Below are 20103 nucleotides of genomic sequence, written 5' to 3'. Positions count from 1 at the left end.
CAGCTAAGTTTTGTATTTTTAGTAGAGACCAGGTTTCACCATGTTGGTCAGACTGGTCTTGAACTCCTGACCTCAGGTGATCCACCTGCCTTGGCCTCCCAAAGTGCTGGGATTATAGGCATGAGCCACAGCGCCTGGCCAGTAATTTGTCTGAAGTCACAGAATTAGTAAGAAAGAGAGCCCTAGTCTCTCCAATCTTAATGCTATTATTTCTCAAGGGAAGGGGTGGGGAAAGAGAAAGGAAAAAGAAAGCAACAGTCAGGGTAGGGACAAGCTGAGGCCGCAGCAGCACCAGCACCATCGACTCAACATGGACAGACCCAGGTCTGCTTTTCTCACCACTGCGGTCCCTGCACCTGGACCGGGCCTTGGAGCATAGTAGGGGCTCAATAAATGCGTGTGGACTGATGACTGAGTTATTACTTAGTTTTCATAGTACCATCACTATCCATAACTATGGTTCGGGCGGTGCTCTGTGCCCAGCACCAGTCCAGGCCTCTTCAGCTATCGCTGCATTTAGGCCTCACTGCAACCTTCAAAAACAAGTCCCTGCTGTTGTTCCCTCATTTTAGAGATGAGGAAACCAAGGCTTGGAGAGTCAAGTCACCTGACTGAGGTCACACCGAGCAAGGGCCTGAGTGCAAACAGAGCGTGTCCGCAGCTGCCCACTCCCCTCCACACTTGGACATGACCCCACACACTAGATTCAGCCCCAGAAAGGTCCCCATGCAGCATCCCGGGCCCCAGAGCCTTGGGCCATCATCCACACCGGAGCTGTGGGCTCTGTCATGAAGGGACTGCAGGCCTAGGCAGAAGGTGCTGCCTGCCTCTTTCTCTTGGTAACCTGCCCGTTTCCCTGCATGGCTTCCTTGGACCGAGTGAACGTAAGTTAGTCTCACACCCCCACAGCCCGTGGAGGGTCCTTACCTCTCCTCACCTGCCGGAGAGCCAGCTAGAGTTTCATCCCTTCAGGCTTCCAAGGCCAGCCTCCTTCCAAGGCTTGTATGGAGAAGCCCTGGGGTGCATCCCAAGGCAGGGCCTCACAGCAGTCCTAGCCCATTCCCAGGTCTTGGCCCAAGGGAAATCTCTGGCTGCATCTGACTCGCGCTGGTGGATTCCTCCTGCTCTGCTGGAGGTCGGTGAAGCGCAGCACCACGTGGCCTGGCTCAGTGGTCTCACCTTAGCAGGGCCCACCACACACCCTGGAGACCCACACATCTTGGTCCAGCACAGCCAGCAGCTTCTAGCTCCATGATTGTGGACGTGTCACCTGCTCTCTGAGTGCCAGTTTCTCCACTCTTGGGTGACTGGGTGAGTCACTTAATCTTCTCCCAGAAGCCCCTAGTCTTCATGTGCACAATGGCAAATGAATATCAACCTTGTTATTTGGTGGATTAAATAACACATACACACTGCCCAACACAGGTGCCTGGTGTCCAGTGGGTTGCAGTAATCGACTACAGCGAGCTCCAGGCTGCTTAGCCACGGAAGCTGACCTGGCTTGCTGTTTCCCCTTTTGAAACTTCTACTGAAGCATAATGCACATTCAGAAAAGAGCACGCATCACTCAGTTTCACAGCTCAGCCAAGTTCACAAACTGACCCCACCTCCTGTGACCCATGTCCAGATCAAGAAACAAAACATCAGCACCACCCTAAAGACCCCTTGTGCTCCCTCTAGTCACTGCCCCTGGGCCAGGATGACCACTGACCTGACTTCTAGGAGCATACATTGATTTTGCCTGTTCTAGAACTTTATAGAAATGGAATTGTACATCATGTGCTCGTTTGCTCACAAGCATAAGTGTGTGAGCATCATCTGTGTTATGGCATGCGTCAGTAGTTTGTTTCTTTTTATGGCTGAGTAACATTTCATGGTATGGGGGGCCCACAATTTATCCATCCTTCATTGGTGGACAGTTGGGAGCTGTTGTGAATAGTGCTGCTATGACCAGCCTACCAGTCTGCTATGTGTTCTTTCTTCTTTCTGTCTTTTGAGACAGGGTCATGCTCTGTGGCCCAGGCTAGAATGCAGTGGCACAATCACAGCTCACTGCAGCCTTGAGCTCCCAGGCTCAAGCAATCCTCCCACCTCAGCCTCCACAGTAGCTGGGACTACGGGTGCATGCCATCATGCACAGCTAAATTCTTTTTGCAGAGACAGGGTCTTGCTATGTTGCCCAGGCTTATCTCGAACTCCAGACTTCAAGTGATCCTCCCACCTCAGCCTCCCAAAGTGCTGGGATTATGGGTGTGAGCCACCATGCCCAGCCTACTGTGTGTTCTTTAGGGAACATCTGTGTTCATTTTATTGTGTACACACCTGCAAGTAGAAATGCAGGGTTGTGGCTGGCCTTGGTAGTTTCTATGAGCCTCTCCAAGGGCACCAGGAAAGAAGGGAGGGAAAAGAGGCATGTGCATGCCCCATGGGAGTTACAAAGTGTGGCCCGTGTCCAGGATGGCCCGCTTCATTCTGAGCTCTATCGAAGACTTCAGAGCTGTGCTGGCAGTGGGCAGGAAGGGGCCCGAGTGAGGCAGTGATGCATCCCTACTGTGTGCAGGGTAACTCTTCTAAGAACCTGTCCCAGCCCTCAGAGCGAATGGCCCAGTTCGGAAAATGAAGTTAATGCAGGAAACAGAAAGTACCACAAACACGTCAGTTCAGAGCCAGCTGGGCGGCAGTCTGTGGAGGGATCTTGATTTGGCTGAGGTGGAAGGTGTCTTTGTTGACAGCCCAGGCACCTTTCCACCTCATGAACACCCATTCATCCTTCAGTGCCCAACTTAAATGTCACCTCCTCAGTGGAGCCCTCCCAGATCTGCTACTTCCTTCTCACACCCTGGGGACTTCCTTCCTAGAATGTTTCAGGACTATCAAGTACAAACTGGAATACACCGCCCGTGACCAGCATGCAGATCAGGATCCCATGACATCACTTGTTTAATCTCTCTCTCCCCTGCTGGCCTGGAGGCTCCCTATGGTCAACCCTGAGTCTGTATTGTACATTGCCATGTCACCTGCACTTGTCATGGCGCCTGGTGTGTGGTAGTGGCTCTGTACATATTTGTGGAAGGAACACAGGCCTAAAAACATGTGTGGTCAAAGGCATGGAGGGGTCGCACATGGGTGACTAGGGGACAAAAGATGGCGAGTCCGTCTGCTACAGAGTTCCCAGAGAGGAACAGAAGGAAATAAGGCCAGCAGGCCAGTGGGGCCTCCAACGCCAGACCAGAGAGAGTTATAACTCGATTCCGCCGGTGACTGGGAGTTATTGAAGGTTTTGGAATAGGAGAGCGACATGACCAGAATTAACTGATGACATTTTAAAGCAAGACTTTTTGAAAAGGAGAATAATGAAATTGTAATTTTTACCTTTTATCATGGTTTTCAGGAGAATGTATTTCAACAAGTCAGGCTCAGTTAGTTGTATTCGTAATGGAAAATTTATCTAAATAGAGAAGAATGAGGAAATAGTATTGGACTGTTTCTCCTAGATTTCAGCAAAGGTGTCAAACTGACTGTGAGGTTGCAGGCAGCTATGCAAAAATCAGTTAATATAAAGAATAAATGTATAGTCAGCGCTATGGCCCAGCCCACAGGTCAGGTGTTTTGAATCCAGGCACTTGTGAAGCCCTGGATTCTCCACATCCTCCTCTTCCAGCCGGATGCCTCCCTACTTTCCACCTGTCGCAAGCCTCCCACCTTCTTTGATTCACAGTAAATGTCATCTCTTCCAGGAACCTTCCCTCTCACCCCCCAGTCCCCCAGGAGAAACATCTCTCCTTTCTCCATAAATATGCTGTACCTAGAGTACCCCTTGGCTGTGACACTGCTTCAGTTATTTTTGTTATGGTGTGAGCAGGGACAGTTTATGGGGTAGAGATGGATGCTAGCCCTACCTAGTAGGAAAACATATATATACATAATGTGTGTATATACATATATATATATGTGTATATATATGTTTTTTTTTTTTTTTTTTTTTTTTTTGAGATGGAGTCTCTCTCTGTCACCCAGGCTGGAGTGCAGTGGCATGATCCCGGCTTACTGCAGCCTCCCCTTCCTGGGTTCAAGCGATTCTCCTGCCTCAGCCTCCCCAGTAGCTGGGACTACAGACACGCACCACCACGCCCAGCTAATTTTTGTATTTTTAGTAGAGACAGGGTTTTACCACGTTGGCCAGGCTGGTCTCAAACTCATGACCTGAAGTGATCTGCCCGCCTCGGCTTCGCAAAATGCTGGGATTACAGGCATGAGTCACCATGCCAGGCCAGAAAACTTTATTTATTTATTTATTTATTTATTTATTTATTTATTTGAGAGGGAGTCTCACTCTGTCACCCAGGCTGGAGTGCAGTGGCATGATCTCGGCTAACTGCAAGCTCTGCCTCCCAGGTTCACACCATTCTCCTGCCTCGGCCTCCCAAAGTGCTGGGATTACAGGCGTGAGCCACTGCGCCCGGCCCAGAAAACATATTTTAAAGCCATAATACTGAGACAGGAATAGGTCAACAGAATATAATAAAAATCCACACATAATAGAAAATTAGTATAAGATGACATTTCCAATTAGTGGATAAAGATTAGTTATTTAAAAGATGATATTTAGGCCAGGTGCAGTGGCACATGCCTGTAATTCCAGCACTTTGGGAGGCTAAGGCAGGAGGATTGCTTGAGTCCAGGGGATTGAGCCTGCAGTGAGCCAAGATCATGCCACTGCACTTCAGTCTGGGTAACAGAGTGAGACCCTGTTTCAAAAATAAAAAATAAAAGATAAAAGATGGTATTGACACCACTTAGAAAGCCATTTAGAAAAAAATAAGCTAGATCCCCACTTCATTACTTATATTGAGATAAATAAAAGATGGAATAAAGATTTAAATGTAATGAAGACATAACGTTTCCAGAAGAAAATATAGGTGAATTACTTTTGTAATCTTAGAGTGGAAAAAAGCTTTTGTTTTAACCTGAAGCCCTAAAGCCCTAAAGGAAAAAAAAAAATCAGATGATATAAAAATGTAAAATTGCCATATGGCTAAAAAAATCTTGTCATAAACTAAATAAAAAGACAACAAAAGGAAAACATGTTTGCAAAATACATGACAAAAGATTAATTTTCCTTATTTCCAAAAAGTTCTTACCAAAAAAAAAAAAAAAAGACCAACAATTCAAATAGAGAAATGGGCAAAGGATATGAACAGGTTAGTCAGAAAGAAAGAGAGAGAGAGAGAAAAGAAAGAAAGAAAGAAAGAAAAAGAAATACAAGTGCCCCGTAAACACAGTGCACAGAAACATCTACTTACATTCCCAAGTGAAGAGGAGCAAAGGAAAATAAGAGACACTGTTCTTCCTCCCTCAGATTGACAGAGATAAAAGAGATTGCTAATAGTAAGCAGTGACAAGTGTGCAGTGAAATGAATGCTGCTAGATATTGCTGGTGGCAGAGTAAACTACTGTAGCATTTAGAGAGAGGGATGTGACCCCGATTGTGCAATTATGAAATGTACAATCCTGATGATAAAAGCTACCATCTACCAAGTACTCCCTCTGGGGAAAAGATCAAGATGTCTTTTAGGATCTAGCCTTGGCAGTCACACACCCTCATTTCCACAATGCACCATTGGTTCCACAGCCCTGTGCATTGCGATGGTACCAGGCTATGAAACTGGGCGGTGAGGGTCGTCATGGGCCATCTTGGAGACTGTCTACCACAGTTTGTAATCTCAAAGAGGAAAATTTGGTGCCAAATGCTACGTTAAACACACGTTAAACATAGTGGGTCTTTGGAAGGCCAAGGCGGGTGGATCACTTGAGTCCAGGAGCTTGAGACCAGCCTGGACAACATGGTAAAACTCCATCTCTACTAAAAATACAAAAATTAGCCAGGCATGGTGGCACACACCTGTAATCCCAGCTACTTGGGAGGCTGAGACACAAGAATGGCTTGAGTCAGGGAGGTGGAGGATGCAGTGAGCCCAGATCGTGCCACTGCACTCCAGCCTAGGTGACACAGCAAGATTTGGTCAAAAAAAATAAATAAATAAAACCAACAAACAAAAACTGGGGATCACATGTAGATGAATAAACTGATGCTTAGAGAGGTTTAGGTATGGTGCCCAAAGTCATCCATCTAGTGTCAGAGCCAGAATTTGAACTAGTTCCATCTGATGATACTCTTTCCATTAGACCTCCTCACTGGCCTCCCTGTCATCACTTCTGCTCCTTTATAATCTCATCTCCCCTGATCTAAAAACGTAACTCAGATTGCATCCTCTCCTCACTCCCAGTGTAAAGCCCACACACCTCACGGGGGATGTTCAGGATGTTGCATGCTTGGCCCTGTTTGCCCCCCCGATGCTCATCCCTCCTGCCCTCCCCCTGGCCCACATTGCTCTAGCACTCTGGTCACCTTTCCTTTCATCAGCAGTTTTGCACCAACTATTCCCTCTGCCTGGAAGACAGTGCCCCCAGGTCTTCATCCAGCTGTCAACTTCTGCCCTCTGGGGATTAGGACACCCAGTGGCTTCCTCCTGGGAGAGCTCTTCCCTGACCACTCAGCCCAGAGCCCACCCTGGCCCCCACCCTCATTCCACCCCCATCCTCTGCCTCTCCCCCACCCCTTGTCCACACCTCATTCCTTCTCTACAGGATCTAAGAAGAGTCACACATTAAGTTTAGTTGTTATTTCTCTCTCTTTAATTTTTTTTGAGATGGAGTTTCGCTCCTGTCGCCCAGGCTGGAGTGCAACGGTACGATCTCGGCTCACTGCAACCTCCGCTTCCTGGGTTCAAGCAATTCTCCTACCCCAGCCTCCCGAGTAGCTGGGATTACAGGTGTGTGCCACCACGCCCGTCCAATTTTGTGTTTTTAGTAGAGACTGGGTTTCACCATGTTGGCCAGGCTGGTCTCGAACCCCTGACCTCAGGTGATCCACCCGCCTCGGCCTCCCAAAGTGCTGGGATTACAGGTGTGAGCCACTGCACCCAGCTGTTATTTCTCTTTCATCTTATCATTTAGAAAGTCAATTAGTGACAATGAATGTTTTGTAGAGTCCAAGACTGTTGTGTTGTGGAGTTTCTCTTTCTGGATTTCTTGTCTGGTTGTCTCTTGAGGAGCAGCTTCAGGTGAAGCATGTTGGGGGAGCACATGGCTCAAGTGATGCTGTGTCTTCCAGTGCCTCCCTTCAGGAGCCGAGGACATCATGTCTGGTGGCCCCACTTTGGAGGCTGCTGAATTTGATGACTTGATTGGGAAGTGTCTGCCAGATCGCCCCATTGTGCAGGTACATTTTCTTCTCTGTCATTAATAAGTCATTTGTGGGGATAATTTTTTTTTTAATGTTTTGACATGCTTGAACAGTGTCTGCTCTGGTCACGCTAAGATCCTATTTGTCCTAATAATGGCAAACCAGAGTCCCATGGCCAGGTCCCCACTTGTGGGACATGCTTACTTCATATGGGAAGCTGCATGAAAGGGGTTTGCTGCTTAAAAAGCCCCATCAGAGCATACCCTAATCATCTGTTTACAAAAGCACCCAATGTCTTCAGAGGCTGGAGGGGACCTGTGGCAGCATTGTCCCCCCGAAGCAGATGGGATCAGCTTTCTCTGCCATGGTCTCCTACCAGGCTGGGGCCAGAAGAAGGGACACATCACTGGGAGAATTAGTGGTCAAGAAACTAGGTCACCCGATTCCTCATTGGGACTCATGCTGTGGCCACTTTAAGGAGTGGGGGAGTGGCACAAGGACACTGAAAACAACCTATACAAGGTTACTCCAGGAGTGGCAGCTCCTGTAGGAATAAGGATCTGGGAGATTTCTGAGGGCTTCAGCACACACACATGAAAACTCACCTCATTTGCAGTGCCGCTCAACAGCCAGGTTTCTGCAGGGCTCTCAACTATTTTCTGTGGGTTGAGCAGGGCTGGGCTGTTTTATCTCAGGGATAGTAAATGAGTTCACGTTTCATGCCTACAGAAAATCACTGCTCTGCCCTCCTGGGCGGTACTAGCTCTCTTTTATTAGTCAGAGAAGAGGTGGGTTATCTGGGTTCAATTCCACCTTTGAACTTCAGTTGTATTTGGCTTTATATTTCAAGCTCAGATGTCCACCACTGCTGTGAAATAGTAATTCAGGCCAGGAGAAGTCAAAGGTCTCTGAAAATGTGGTGGGGAAAGGGAAATCCTGAGTCTGAATTATCTCATTTTCAGAGTGAGGATGGACAGTTCCCGCGTTTGGAAACACATTTCCTGGATGAACTTAAGAGCTGTGGCCACTAGTTCGTTCTAAAAATCATTACTGGGCACCAGCATGTGTGGATAAATAAAGCCTCCCACCTGCCCCACACCACCAAGGATGAGAAGATCCAGTAAACTGGGGAGAGTGAATTGGTTTGAAAACACATTTGATTTCAGGAATAAAAGGTGCAAATGAGTAAATGTGCCTAAACCCTCTTTTAAAAAGAAAGTGTGAGTTTTCTATTGACAGCAGAGTCTTGAGCATGTGCGGAAGGAAGCCTGCGTGGCGCTAATGTGATGTCTTGTCATCATTTTATTTTTCTGACGGGTAAACGCTGGGCTCTGAACCTGTGGGGTTGTACTTCGCACTCGCGGCTGTAGAGGGAGCCTTGTTTACCATGGATTGTTCACAATGCAAAGCTTTCAGAGGAAGAAAGAAAAAAGGCTTTTTACAGAAAAAAAGTTGGAGGGTTAAAGGCAGTCTGTTTCAAAATTGCAAACAATCGCTGTGGCTGTCTCGTTTTCTCTTCTCTGCTGGTTCCACCGTGAATGAATGGTAGCGTAAAGAGTCAGTAGAAATTGCCCTTCCTCTTCGGATGCGACCAGAGGAATCAGGAGGTGGGATCCTTATCAGGGTTTTTTTTAGTTTTTTTTTTTTTTTGGCAATTTCCCCACAGAATTCCACGAGGGCAGCTCCCCATCCTTGTTGAAGCACAAGCTTTTTTCGAGGCTGATCTGTGGTAGCGGAGGGTCTGGATTTGGAGGGGTGGGGTGGGAATGGATCCCCTGACCCATTTTCTCCATCGGGGTCTAATTCTGCGGTTTGGTGATGAGAGTGTTGCTTTTCGGGCCGAGTCCGAGGTTGCTCGGAGGTCCAGGGCTCCCACCCCGCGATGCCCGTCCTGCCTCCTCCTGCGCCCCGGGCAAGGGTCTGTCCGCCTGGGGGACCGCATCTGGGATCCGCGTGGCCCCCCTCCCCGGCGGTGCCGTCTCCACGGACAGTGCGTGCCCGGGTCTGGGCTGGAGCGACGTCCCCGAGATTATCCTATTACTTTACAACTGTGGCTCGCGCGCCGTCAGGACCCGGCCCCGTGTGGGCTGGCGGAGCACAATGACCGGCGGCGGGGCGGGGGCGGGCACGCGGGCGGCGGGCGCTGGGGGTCGCGTAGATGTTTGGGTCGAACAGGTGAGCGCCTCCCGGACACTCGGGCGCCCGCGGGGGGCGGGGAGGAGGGCGGAGGGGGTGTAAACTAAGTGGTGGGAAAGAGACAAAGGAAGAGTGAAGAGCGAGACGGTGCGGATGGGGAAGGGGGAGGGGCGCGGAGGGGCAGCCGGTGGGCAGCGCGCCGAGGAGCTCGAGCTTGAACTTGATCAAGCACTGGGGGCCCTGCCGTGGGGGTGGGGCGGGGGTACGGCCGAGAGCCGGCCACGTGCCTGGCTTTCCCAGCCCGGGGTCTCGCTCCGGCCGCCCGGGGGAGCCGAACCCCGAGGCCCGGCAGCCCCGCCCCACAAGTACCCGCGTCCCTGGGGACCCTAAAGACGCACGGGGGTCGAAGGCTGCCCGAAGGGGCCCCGGGCGCCGAGAGTTCCTGAGGGTGCCTGAGTCACTTTCTTTGGGCCAAGTCTCCCTCTCCTGGCCTGACCGCAGACAGCCCGCCGGGTGCCCTCTCCCCCCAGCCCCCACCGGACCCAGAGACCGCAGCCTCCGGGAGCGATGGGTAGGCACAGATCCCAGCGCCTTCTTTCCGGGCTCAGCCCCGTGCAAGGATCTTCCTCGAAGCGCTTCCCCCTTAAGAGCGCGCTCCCCACCGAAGCGCACGGCGGCGCGTCCAGCGCGCCCTTATCCCCCCCTACCTGGCCCAGCTCCCCCTCCTTCCTCCTCTTCCCCCCCGCGCCTCTCTCCCTCCTTTCTCCTCTCCCCTCTCCCTGGGTGCCTCCTTTTCCTCTCTCCCCTTCCCCCCGTGCCCACTCCTCCCTCTCACCCGCCCCTCCGCCACCTCCTCCTGCTGCTCCTCCTACTCCCCCTGCCTGCGCCCTCCCTGCGCTCCCCTCCCCCCCCGCCCCCGCCCCGTGCCCGGTCCCGCCCCCCTCTCCCGCCTCCCCGTGCCCGGTGCCCCCTCCCCCTTCCTCCGGGCCGCGGCGCCGCCGCCGCTGCCGCCGCTGCTCGCCTGGGCCCTCCTCCTGGCCACCCCCGCCCCCGGGCCGGGCAGTGACGCGCCGCGGTGGTGCCAGCCCCTCTCCCCGGGCAGCCGCGGCGGCAGCAGCAGCAGCAGCAGCTGGAGCTGTGGGGCTGTCACCGCCGCCCGCCCCGCTCACTCGCGGATCCCGACCGCCCATCTCCGCCTCGCCTCCAGCCCAGGTACGGAGTCCGGCCCGGATCCCGGCGATCGGGCCGTTTCCGGGGCCCGGGCCACCGCCCCCCTTCTCCGGCTGCTGCCGCCGGCCGTTGAGCTGCGGTTAGGGGGGCGAGGGGCTGGGGGCGGTTCTGGGGAGGGGGGCGCAGGGGGAGCTTCCTTTGCCGGGGCTGAGGAAGGGGGCGCGGGGGAGCGGCTGCGCCCTGGGCCGAGTGGGCTGGGGCGGGGGGCGGGTGAGTGTGCCCGAGAGTGGAGGGGGGGCGATGAAGGCTGCACTGTGGGGGCCGCGGGGCGCCCAAGAGGTGTGTCTGGCCCTGAGCGCCCAGGGTCGCGGGGCGCACCCCACTCCCGGGGTGCGCGCCGCGGGTCCTGGGGGGCGGTGATTGTGCGCGCAGCGCCGCGGTATTGTGCCACGGCCGCTCGGTGTGCAGCGGGCTCGGCACCGCGTCCCGGGGAGGGAGGCGTTCTCTGGCGGCGGGGTGGGGGCCGGGCTCGGGTTGCCGCGGCCGCCACGAGAAGGGAAGTGGACTGTGTTTGGGGATGTGAGGACGGGAAGCGTTGAGTGTCAGGGAGGGGTTCCCCGGCGCGGCGCGGGGAGTTGAGACGCGGTTTGCAGAGTTGAGCCCACTTCAGCAGGCCCGGGTCCCTCCCGGGAGGGGACGGGGTGTCCCTCTCAGGTGCACCGTCTGACCGGAAGCCGCGGGCGTCGGCGGCCCCTGGCGAAGGGGCCTTCCTTAATGAGGGGACACGGCGGGGCGGGGGCAGCCGGCCGCCTCCAGGGCGCGCGCAGGGGTTAAGTTGGATTTACACCTCCGCCCTCTCTCTCCTCCCTCCACCTTGTCTTCAAGGCTGGACACTTTGGGTAGGGAGGAGGGGGGAGTGCAATCCTCATTTTTATTCCAGCCGCTCGGTAGCAGAAGTGACCCTGCTCCCACCCGGAGCTGCGTTTGCCCGAGTCCGGCCGCCCCTACCGGGCTGCGCTTCCTGGGGGAAGTTCTCATTAAGCCTCGCTAATTAGCATTATTCCTGTAGAAAGGTTAAGGTTAGACCGTCCTTTTCCTTATGGGAGGCCCACCCCCTCCTCCCCATTCCCTACTCCCTCCCCTCTCCCCAAGAGCACAAAAGCACAAAAAGAAAGTGTGAAGAGGCTCAGATCAATGGAGAAGCCACAAACCCATTAATTCAAATGGAACCTTTTTTCCCCCTCTAAAACATTGATTTTCCTTTCTGTCTGCTCTGAGGGGAGATGAATAACCTCCTGATTTCACCTGAAATGGTGTTTGGACTCTGTGATTTCCTCCTCTTTCTGAGAAGGATTGTGGCTTGAAATAGATTCTCCCTTGAGATAAAGCCCTACTTATCCCAGAATCAGCTGGCAACCCCAGCCTGCTCCCCCGCCGCCCCGCCCCACCAACTCACACACACCAAAGGGGGTGTGGGGAGAGGTGTTTGGGGGACCTCATGGCTCTTCTGGGGAGAGCCATCTGTGTGATGGGACCAGGCCCCTGTCTTGACCCCTGACACAGACCGGATTCTGGACTGAGTTGGTCTGGGGAAAAGGCCCGTTTATGGCCCAGGCCCTGTGGTAGTTTAGCCCCCCGGGTAGTAAATTACCCCTTCATTGGAAAGCCACTAGGGCCTAAATGTGTCCTTGAATAATATCAAGCTCCTGTCTAATCCAGGCTCAGGCTGGGCTTGCTTTATAGAGCAGGGTTTTAAGACAGCACCTCTTGAGCTGGGCGACACCACCCTATTCAGCACCTTCCTGCCGCACAGTGGGAACAGAGCTCACTGCGGCCTTCCTCCCAGCTGAGAAGACGCCTTTGGGGAACTTTTCCTGCGGCCCCTACCCTGGGGCTCTGTGGAGCTGGACCGCCTGGGAATTGCTCAAGAACTTTTTCTGTGTTGTCTGGGTTCCTTTCTTGGAAGGACAGCCCTGCAGGGGATTAGCTCACAGCGGCTCCCTTCCAGCCTTCCTTTTGGCTGGAAGATCCCTGTCTGCTGAAGCTCCTCTCTCCAGCTTCACTTTTAAAGAAACCCCCATTAATGGCAGGGTCTGAGGGTACCAGCGAGGCCCTCGTGGTGAGGAATGCTGATGGGGAGCAGCCAGGTGCCTTTGCTTAGGAACAAAAGCCTGTTTTACACTTGATATACAGTGGGAAGGTGTGGGAAATGCTCACTTCCAGCATCCAGGTGTCCATGACAGCAGGGACAACAGAGGACCACATGTAGATGGGAATATGCTTCTGACAGACACAGTGTGCGTGTGAGTGAGTGTGAGGGAGAGAGAGCGAGAATGCCTCCAGTGTGGTAGGTGATTGGCTGTGTCTCAGCCCTTCCTGCCTCATATTCCCCAGAAGAGCTGGTGCTTGCATGGCTAGTAAGCAGAGGAGGCATGTTTGCAGGAAGGAGTGGAATTGTGCAGGGAGTGCTGGAAGGCTGGCCTCCTTCCCTGGTGGCTAGGTGGGCTTGGGGTGTAGCCATGAAGCAACAGCCTTGGGACCCCACACCCCCCAGGAGCTGTGGCTCAGACCACCCTCATGTTTCATGTGTGCGGCTCCTTCACAACAAGGATTTGAACCCCTGTTGCTTTAGATGCTGGGGGTTTTTCGTCTTCCATTAATAAGCCATCTGATGAACTGAAGTGGTTAAGTTGGGGTCACATGCGGTTCAGTACCTTCTTGGCATGCTCAGAAGGCTGCGTGTGTAATGCTTGCTGACATGGAGACAAGGGGGAGAGTCGCCTCGTGTGGGAGAATGTCCAGGGCCTGGAAGGGGCCTACAGGTGTCCAGAAGGAGGGGCCCACCAGTGGGTTGAGAAGAGACTCCACTTTGGGATAGAGCTGGTGCTGGGGCAACCCCCTGAGGCTGGTGTTCTTCCCAGTGGGAGCTTTAGCCTCCTGTCGAACAAGCCTGGGGGCTGTATAGAGAGGGGTCTCTTTCCTGCTTGGCCCAGAAACATCCCCTGCACATCCCTGCCCCCGCCCTCCTCTGAAACACCCAGGGCTCCTGGTCAGGGCTTATGGCTTAAAATTGCACTAAATTCTCAGCAAATCCTCCTCCTTTTCTTTCTCAAGCAAGCTGTAGAGATAGAATTACAGCTCTCAGGAAGGGTCTGGAAAATACCGTGTGAGGCACGCCCCAGGATCCCAAGTCCTGGAGGATGCAAATGGCTCAACTTCAGAGGCACCAGGAACCCAGTTCCAGAGAAATTGACCCCAGTTGTAAAATAATCAGGTTACTGATAGCACCTGCCCATAGTTACAAGCCATGGATACAGGCCCATTTCCACCATTTCCCCTCTGGTCTCCCGTTTTCTCCTCCTCCTGGGCTGGGCAGTGGTTGTGCTAGTTACCATGCAGAAGAGGAAGGGCCTCAGAAGCTGGGTGGAGAGAGACTGAACCTGTCCATGAATTTTGGACTGAAGATAAGAGCAGGGAGAGTCTGGTCAGCTCCTCTCCCTCTGCCCCAGAGGCAGGGCTCCCAGGTTGGGGTGTGTCCCAGAGGCTGACTGGGTGCTACCCATCTGCCTGCCTAACTCTTAAGTTCCCTTTTCAGAAGAGCATTTGGCTTTGGCTCTATTACCCTGTGACCCATGATGGCTTTGGTGCTGGAATAAATGATTGCTGGGTGGGCAAGGCCACGGGCTTCAGGGTGTCCAAAGGGCAGAGGCTAGAGAAACCAGGGGGTAGCTGACTGGCCAGTCACGTGGGGACTGGGGAGAGGGAACCCAGAAGTAATGGATTGCACACACTTTTTTTTGTAAATAGAGACAGCGTCTCACTGTGTTGCCCAGGTGGGTCTTGAACTCCTGGCCTTGAGCAATTCATTCAGCCTCCCAAAATGTTGGCATTACAGGTGTGAGCCATCACCCCCAGCCCATACTTTTATTCTCTAATGTAAGTTTTGTTGAAGTTTGTTAACAGAAAGGGAGAAATTAGCCCTCAATTCATCTGAGATTCCTGAAGGGAAAAGTAAAAAGCGCCCTGTGACCTCTGGGTGAGCCAGTGAGCACCTTGGGTCTCTGAGCAGGCCTGAGGCCTTGGCCACTCTCAAACCTGCACCAGTGCCTCCAGCATGGCCCTCTGGACTTGGGTGTATTTTCCCCCTCTGCACAGTTGTCTTTGACGGGTTCTGATCTGTGTGTACTTGTAACTGCCTGTGTGATTAGCCTGCTTCTCCAGCCTTGGCTTAGGGTGTGAGTGAGGGACTGGAGCTACAGTCTGCCCATCTGCGGCTAGGGGGGCTTACACCCATGAACTGGGCTGTGCTGCGCCAGACAGGTTGCAGAGGGGTCTTGGGAAGTCTTCTTCTCTAGCTCAGCCCTTGAAAGTCTGGGTGTTGAAGGGTTTGCGTAAGTCTGACCAAAACTTATTTTTGTATTGTGTGTTTTTGAAAAGTTAGGCTTAATAGACTTGATTTCTCACTTAAAAAAAAAAATTGCTGTCGCAGCCAGGTGTGGCAGCTCACACCTGCACTCCCAGCACTTTGGGAGGCCAAGGCACTTGAGCCCAGGAGTTCGAGGCCAGCCTGGGCAATATAGTGAGCCCTTGTCTCTACAAAAAATTAAAAGTTAGCCAGGCGTGGTGGTATATGCCTGTAGTGCCAGCTCCTCGGGAGGCTGAGGCAGGAGCCTGGGGGGTCGAGGCTGTAGTTAGCCACTATTGCACCACTGTACTCCAGCCTATGTGACAGTAAGATCCTGTCTTTAAAAAAAGCTATAGCAGTCAAGATATCAGAATCTTAGAACCACTTTTCACAAAACTGGGGTCCACATGGCAGAACCCTGGAGGCTGTGGGAAAACTCCCTGGGGAGCTGGGGAGAAAGCAGTCATCGTTAGGTGACTAGGCAGTGTGTCCACAGTGTCTCCCCACTGCACCTACAGGTGGGTCAGAAGTTTTGCTGGTCCCTTTTCCTAGCTAACAAGGCCTGGTGTAAAGGAGCCCTGCCTTAGTTATCTATGTCCCTAGCACAGTGCCAGCACATAGTAGATGCTCAATAAATGTGCAGCAACTCATTGAAGAAAGTGAGCATGCATGAGAGAGAGAGAGAGAGACAGTGTGTGTGTGTGTGTGTGTGTGTGTGTGTGTAAATATAGCCTCATCACCCATGAGTTCCCTCTGGGCCTCATCTTGAGACACTTGGTTGTTAAGGAATCTGGTTCCTCCCATTGAAGGGAGGAGATGTGGTGAGGTGGCCCATGGTGCGGTGACAGTGTGATGCAGGCTCTGGGCACAGGCTGCCTGGGTCTACACACCAGCTGTGCTGCTGGCTCCGTGCCCCTGGGCAGTTGGGGCAGGCAGGGCGGGCCTCGCAGGGGCAGTTATCAGAGCTGGAGCTAGGCCTGACGTGGGTGCCTGTGTTATGGGGTCATGGGAGGAAATCTAATAAAACCATTAGCCTGAAGTCCCGTGCCTGTGGGCACTGGGTGCTCCTCCTAATCAGGTGATTTTGATGCCAGGTTAGGTGTAGCCCACCTTTTCCCAGTGGGACCCATCAAGGGAGTGAGGGTTGGAGGGGGCGTTTGGGTGAACAGTTCAGTGATGTGAGCCAGAGAAACCCTGGCTGTGTGTGGGGTGGCTGGCAGTGGCAGGAGGGAGGCATTGCAGGGCACCAGGGTGCCACCAGCCCACCAGCCTGCATCCCGGGCTTCATATGCCCTCTATTCAAGAACTGTGCACAATGGGACCAGAGTCCTTAATTGTCAAATTAATGCAGCGTCCTCATTAAACACCAACACTATGCCAGGCAATTCAGTTGATTCAACAAGTCTCACTGCCTTGTGCGGGATTCAGAGGACATACAGTCTGGTCCCCACTGTTGGAAGGACCGAAGGTTTTCCAGGGAAAGACAGGGCAGAGACCCACAAGACAGTGACAGCTGGATACAGCTTGGAATTGGGATTGTGGTTCACAGCAGCAGTGTGGGTTCTAGGCGAGGGCCAACTCACTTAGGAGGGCATGTCCAGTCCTTGGCGATTGCACAGATCTGGCTCTGCCTCGTGTTAGCTCGTGACCTTGGGCGAGCACCTTAACCTCCTGGAGCCTCAGTTTCCTCATCTGTGGAGCGGGGCTGTCAACTGTACCTACCTGGTGGGCCTGTAGTGAGGGTGAAATACCACAAGTCCAGGGGAGCGCTGGGCCCCTGAGAAGCTTTGCCTTCTGTTGTTATGGTTTGAACTTGGCTGAGTGAGGCCAGAGTGTGTGTATTGAGTGGAGTTCAAGAGCCTTTCTCCAACCCAGAGATGGCAGGTACGGCCCTGCCAGGGTTACATGCACTGTGGGAGGGGAACTTTTCGTGTGGCTCCTCTGTCCCCATGTGCCCGCCCATGCCTGCCCACAGCAGCCTCCTTGCCTCTCCTCAAACCCAGCAGCTTGTGCCCCACTTGCTGCTGCCTGTGCCTGAAACTTGCATGGAGCCACACAGACCTCATGGGCTCCGCTCCTCACTTCTCGCAGGCCTCTGCTCCAGCATTTCTGACCCGTGGGGTTTTTCTGGGCTGCCCTGGCAAACAGGTCCCTCTGCCCTCTTGCCCTGCTTCCATGTGCTTTGCGGCCATCATCAATGTTTTTCTGCTCATTGTCCATCTCCCTCGCGGATCGAGGGGTGCCAGGCAGGCCAGGAGTGTGTCTGGTCCACAGCTGAGTTTCCCAGCACCTAGAGCGGAGCTTGGCCCATAGCAGGTGCTCAGTAAATACCTGTCGAATGGATGGATGGGGAGTTTGGAGTAGGTGGCACTTTCAACTGTTACTAGAATACTCTGTCTTTTAAGTCGTGAGCATTTGAACAATACCCAAGAGTCTTCCTCCTTCAGCTGTGACTTCAGGCCAAACCCAGAGCATGGCACCCCCTGGGCAGCCAGGAAGTAGCAAGGGGCCCATGCAAGATGCCCTGTTCCTGGTTCCCGGAGCCCGCATGGCACGACCAGCTGGGAAGATGGGGAGCCGGCTGCAGCTTGCAGCCTTGCTCAAGGCTCCAAGGAAGCTTCCCCCACCTGCCAGCCTCTCTTCCCCCTCCCCTTCGTCTCCCTCCATCCAGTTAGCACAGGGGAGAGTTTTGTTGTCCCTTTGTACCCTTTGTGCAGAGAGCCTTTTGAACGTGTGTGTGTGTGTGTCCCTCCGGGTGTGTGAGTGAGTTTTCACGAAGGAGGGTTGTGGGTGGAGGTGCTTGTGTTTATGGAGCAGGCAGCCTGTGGGAGGGAGGCAGAGTGAGTGCGTGTGCCTGTGTGTGGGGAGAGGACACTAGAGGACACGTGGGCTCTGTCCATCCCCCGAGGCCCTGGGTGTGCCGCGGGGGGACTACAGGCGTCACAGCCCAGCTCCTGTCCTCTGGATTCAGCAGAGGGTCCACACTGCACAGAAGCTATAAATTCCAGGAAACTCCCTACCAGCCCAGCCGGTGGGGGAGGGAGTGGAGGCGAATCCACACTGGTTCCCTAGCACTTGGAGCAGATGTGTCTGCCTCAGGGACAGCAGTCTAAGAAAGTTCCAACCAAAGTGTGTTTGCTCACTATAAAAGAGGTGTCTGTGAGGGGGGCCCCGGAGGGGAGGCTTGGGGGGTGCTCTGTCAGAGGTCCTCACTGGGGGCCCACAGAGGCCATTGTGTCTTGCTGGGGGGAGGCCAGAACTCCGGGTGTGGGAGCTGCTGGGTCATCTTTCTTGGTTTTACAGCCAGCTCCCAGGCACAGTTGCTTGCTGCTCCTGAAAGGCTGGGCCTGGAGGAGGTGGGGGCCCTTCCCCCTGGAGGGCTGGGTTGAAGGGGCCCCGCCCCGGGGGTTCCCGGATGACTGGCCAAGGGCCGGCCGAAGCCGGCAGCGAGGGGAGAGGAGGCAGGCGTGGTCCTCTCTAGCAGGCCATCCGGCTGTTTGGAACGCCCTGGCGGCCCCCCAGGCCCTTGAGCTGAACCCCCTTTGCGGTCTGGTCCGAACCCTGGCCTGCCCCGCCCCCTTCCTTCTCTGCACTTCTGGGGCTGGCCCTTTCAGCCCTGGAAGCTGCCCAAGAGCGTATCTTTGAAGCACAGCAAAGGTTAGGAAGGAGGAAGACAGAAATGTCCTCTGGGCTGGGGGAGTGGGAGAAAGGAATTCCATGCATGCTTCATGGGAGTCAGGGCGCCAGGCCTGCTGGGGGCACTCAGCTCAGCCTCAGTGCCTGGTGGCGGGCATGTGCTGCTGCCCGCTTCTTGCCGCCGGGTCCTGTGCAGAGTGAGCCCTGGTCCCTGGGCTGGGAGCAGGGAGCGGCAGCCCTTGTTTACAGCGCTTGTTTCAACCTTGGCTCACAAGGGTAAGAGCCAGGCCCTGCCATCCGCCCCTGCAGGATGCGAGACCTCATAATTGTCTTCAATTACAGACAGTGCCGGCCCTTAGCCTTGGCTTCCGACAGGAACCAGAGCCGGGGCCACTTCCACCGGGCAAGGGGGAGCACCACCCAACCCTCACTTCAAGGTTTGAGGGCTCCTGCCGCCTTCAGGGCACTCCCAAACGCCCACTGGCCCTGGGGTCCACCCACAAGGCTGCCTCAGGCTGATGAGAGCCCGTCCCTGCTGAATGCCCACCTTCTTTGTCCCTGCTCAGGATGAGACTTCTGTGAGCAGCGAGGATTTTGATATGAGCGACTCCACATGGATGTCAGCTGACCCGCACCTGGCCTCCAGCCTGAGCCCCAGCCAGGACGAGAGGATGCGGAGCCCGCAGAACCTCCACAGTCAAGAGGACGGTGAGTGCCCCTTGGTGGCAGTTGAGGAGGGGCTGTGCCCGGCCCCCTGCTCCCAGTTGTCCTCAGGTGAGAGGTGTGGACACACTCCAGGGTGGCGGAATCTGGGCCAAGGCCTTTGGGTGGCTCAGGCCCAAGCTTGCACTGCCCCCAGTGTTCTCAGCATCTCCATGGGCCCCAGTGCCCCAGCTCCTGGCTCCTTCCTCCCAAAGATGAGGGAGAGAGCCCATGGGACTGGCAGCCTGCGGGGCAGGGGGTCTGCCTGGTTGCCGGGATGCCATGGGCTTCTGCAATGTGGGTTTCAGAGTTACCAGGGGCAGGCCTGGGAAGGTTCACAGTGTACCTAACCCAGAGCAGTTCCGCTGCCCAGCAAGGGAAACAAGCTGTGTTTCTGCAGCCACATGTGAGGCTATAGCCCAGGTCACCTGGTGAGTGACCAGGCAGTGCAGCTGTCCACATTCACCCTAGCCCCTTGGGATGCGATGCGGCTGGCTGGGGAGCTGTCCGGATTCTTCCCTAGCCCTGACCGCCTCCGCACAGGGCCTGCCAGGCAGCCTACTCCGGCCTCCCTTGGAATAGAGGCTTCCTTCTCAGGGGTTGGAGAGTTAGGGTCAGGAATCAGACCCCAAAGATCCACCCCGGCCTCGACGTGGACTCCCCCAAGTGGTTGGGCTCTGGGACCCTGGCATCTACCTTGGTGTGCCAGGGTTGTGAGGTGGCCCTGTGAGCACAGCACCCCAGCATCGCCTTTGTTTCCGTGGAGGAGATGGTTGGGGGCAGGGGATGAGTGAGCTGGGCCCGAGAA

At 54.4% G+C, this 20103-nt stretch overlaps 1 protein-coding gene across 4 annotated transcripts in view; it reads left to right on the top strand.

Moving 5' to 3' along the window:
- The window catches only part of NOL4L (nucleolar protein 4 like), a 142487-nt gene that overhangs the window by 91696 nt on the left and 30688 nt on the right, over nt 1–20103 (top strand). For 3 of the 4 annotated variants that reach the window (XM_057300783.1, XM_034947541.2, XM_034947542.3), the window contains exon 5: nt 19160–19301. In XM_057300783.1, coding sequence (XP_057156766.1) covers nt 19160–19301 — 142 coding nt within the window. Of the gene's footprint in view, nt 1–10378; nt 10595–19159; nt 19302–20103 lie in introns of those variants that run through there. The other variant, XM_034947544.3, reaches the window with a different exon arrangement.

This window comes from Pan paniscus, chromosome 21, assembly GCF_029289425.2.
Source record: "Pan paniscus chromosome 21, NHGRI_mPanPan1-v2.0_pri, whole genome shotgun sequence".
In the NCBI taxonomy this organism is placed as follows: domain Eukaryota; kingdom Metazoa; phylum Chordata; class Mammalia; order Primates; family Hominidae; genus Pan; species Pan paniscus.
The sequence above is the reverse complement of the archived record's forward strand: the minus strand, read 5'-3'. Positions and strand labels throughout refer to the sequence as shown.